This window comes from Brachyhypopomus gauderio, chromosome 6, assembly GCF_052324685.1.
Source record: "Brachyhypopomus gauderio isolate BG-103 chromosome 6, BGAUD_0.2, whole genome shotgun sequence".
In the NCBI taxonomy this organism is placed as follows: Eukaryota; Metazoa; Chordata; class Actinopteri; order Gymnotiformes; family Hypopomidae; genus Brachyhypopomus; species Brachyhypopomus gauderio.
In genome coordinates this window covers 7,296,566-7,298,799 of record NC_135216.1, presented here as the reverse complement: position 1 = coordinate 7,298,799, position 2,234 = coordinate 7,296,566, and the positions used below count along the sequence as shown (strand labels likewise).

General features: G+C 52.8%; 1 protein-coding gene across 2 annotated transcripts in view; it reads left to right on the top strand.

The window, feature by feature from the left end:
* The first annotated feature begins 355 nt into the window (after nucleotides 1-355).
* The window catches only part of dtnbp1b (dystrobrevin binding protein 1b), an 18,457-nt gene continuing 16,578 nt past the window's right edge, over nucleotides 356-2,234 (top strand). The window contains exon 1 of one of the 2 annotated variants that reach the window (XM_077008396.1): nucleotides 356-827. In XM_077008396.1, coding sequence (XP_076864511.1) covers nucleotides 785-827 — 43 coding nt within the window. In that variant the 5' untranslated portion in view covers nucleotides 356-784. The remainder of the gene's footprint in view (nucleotides 828-2,234) is intronic. The other variant, XM_077008397.1, reaches the window with a different exon arrangement.

Below are 2,234 nucleotides of genomic sequence, written 5' to 3'. Positions count from 1 at the left end.
TATTTCAAAACCTTAATCATACAAAAAAAGCCAAGGACATTTTCGTGTGTGGGTGAGGTGAGCATTGAGTGAACACATCATTCAGGACTCCCCGTCTCTGGGCAGCTATGAATGTTAAGGCATAATAGATTGAGTAGGACTGCTGAGTTGAGACATGACTGAGTTGAGACATGACTGAGTTGAGACATGACTGAGTCGAGACATGTGATTATGACACTAAAAAGAGACCTTGATCCCTCTTTCTCTTTGATCTCCCTGTGTCTCCTTTCACTCTCACGCCATCTCTCTCCCTCTCCCTTTTGCTTCTATCTCTTTCTCTCTCTCTCCTTTTCTTTCATCACTCTCCCTCCCTCCCTGTCTTCCCCACTCTCTCATCACTCTTCCTCTCTCTCTCTTGGTGAGCTCCCCCTCATCCTGACTTGGTGGTACGTTCCCAGCCTACTACACGCCGTTTTCTCTGCGTGCCGGTCAGCCAGACAGACGGAGCGCTGCACGCGTGCACACACACGGCCGTCTCCGACAGCGCCTCGCGCACAGCAGCATCACCGCCCCCGTGGGAACGTGCGTGTGCGTGTGTGCGCGGCCGTCGGCGAGCGAGTGTGTGAGTGCGTGTGTGTGAGTGCATTCGTGGACCGCACCGGCTCCTGCAGCCTCTCGGGACGCATGGCAGCTGGGTGACCCGGTGAGCGGCTCCCCCCGTGCGTGTGGCCCCCCCCCCCCCCCGGCCCCCCCAGACCCTTCCGCCTGTCCAGTGAGAGCTTCATCTGTCCGCACCTACAACTGGATGTCTTCCCCGGGGTCTGCCGGCAGCAGCAAGAGGAACTCCTGTAAGTCTCCGTCCTGTGGATCTTCAGCCGGTGATGTTAACGCGTGGCACGGTTTGCTCGTGACTGTGGTTGTGTCTCCAGCCAGTGGTTCTCTCCTGAGAGAGACTGGATGTTTGACGGACGCGTGCGTGCATGTGTGTGTGTGTGTGTGTGTGTGTGTGTGTGTGAGGAGTTGGACGTCTAGTGTACAGGACATTAGGCACCAGACAGATGGCTTACTTTAGATGATTTGAAGGTTTTTTTTAATGTATTATGAAGAATGAGATCACCATAGTAATCATGTTAATCACAAACAAGCTTCAAGTAAACATCATCTGTCTGTTGTATTATTGAATAGCGTGTCAGTTTTGTCCATTTTGTGTGAGAGAGGGAAAGAGGGTTTGTATGTGTGAGAGAGAGATGAATGACCCAGAATTCTCTGGAATGCTAACTGAAGTGTCGCTATCAATGTCCCATGAATCCTTTGTATCAGGCAATAGTTGTATTAGATGCGGTGGTGTTGTGCTCATTTGTCATTGCATATAAAGTCTTACTTCCTTCCTTCCTGCCTGTAAACAAACAGACGCGAGGGCTTGTAAATATGGAGCATGTGGGCTGGCTGGGTTCACTGGGTATCTAGGACTGCTGGAGACGCGCTCAGGGGACTGATATAAGTGGAGGTGATGAATGGAGTGTGATTCTTTCTCTTTCTCTCTCTTGCTCTGACTTTCTCTCTCTCTCTCTCTCTCACACACACACACACACACACATCTTTTCATCCATCTATATGTTGCTGAAAGTGCCAGATTGCTTTAGTTCGGGCACTGATCAGGTTTGGTTCAAAATGCTCCCTCTCTCTCTCTCTCTGCTCTCCCTCCGCCCCCTCTCCCCCCTTCCCTGCCCCTTCTGGGTCTGGGTTCATTTAATATCGCTTCCACCTCTAAACACATTTTCTCTCTTTCTACTGCCCTCCCCTCTACCCCCCCCCCCCCCCCCCCCCCACCATTACACTGTGTTTCTGCTACTTATCTTACCCCCTGCCTGACCCGAAGTGCCCTCTGTGCTCTCACTACACTGCCTCCCTGAGAGGACTCCCTGATGCTCTTCTGCAGTGTGTGTGGGGGGGGGGGGGGGGGGGGGGCGTCTTTCTGTTGTGCCACGATCAGCGCTGACCAAGCCCTTCCTGTACGGTTGCGCTCCGTGGAGCGTGGCTGAGTGTCTGGTTCTGTGCGAGCTGTCCCGCTCCTGTCCGGAGAGTCCCGCTATCTCTGCCCATGCCTGCTCTGATCCTGTAGGGCCTCTCAAGCGCCTACTGGGCTAGATTCACTCGTCTCTGTGTTATGCTGGAATTACACTGAAATCAGCCTGCAGCTCGACACGATTATGCCCGTATGGGTTCTGAATTGAGACGTGTGTGTGTGTGTGTGT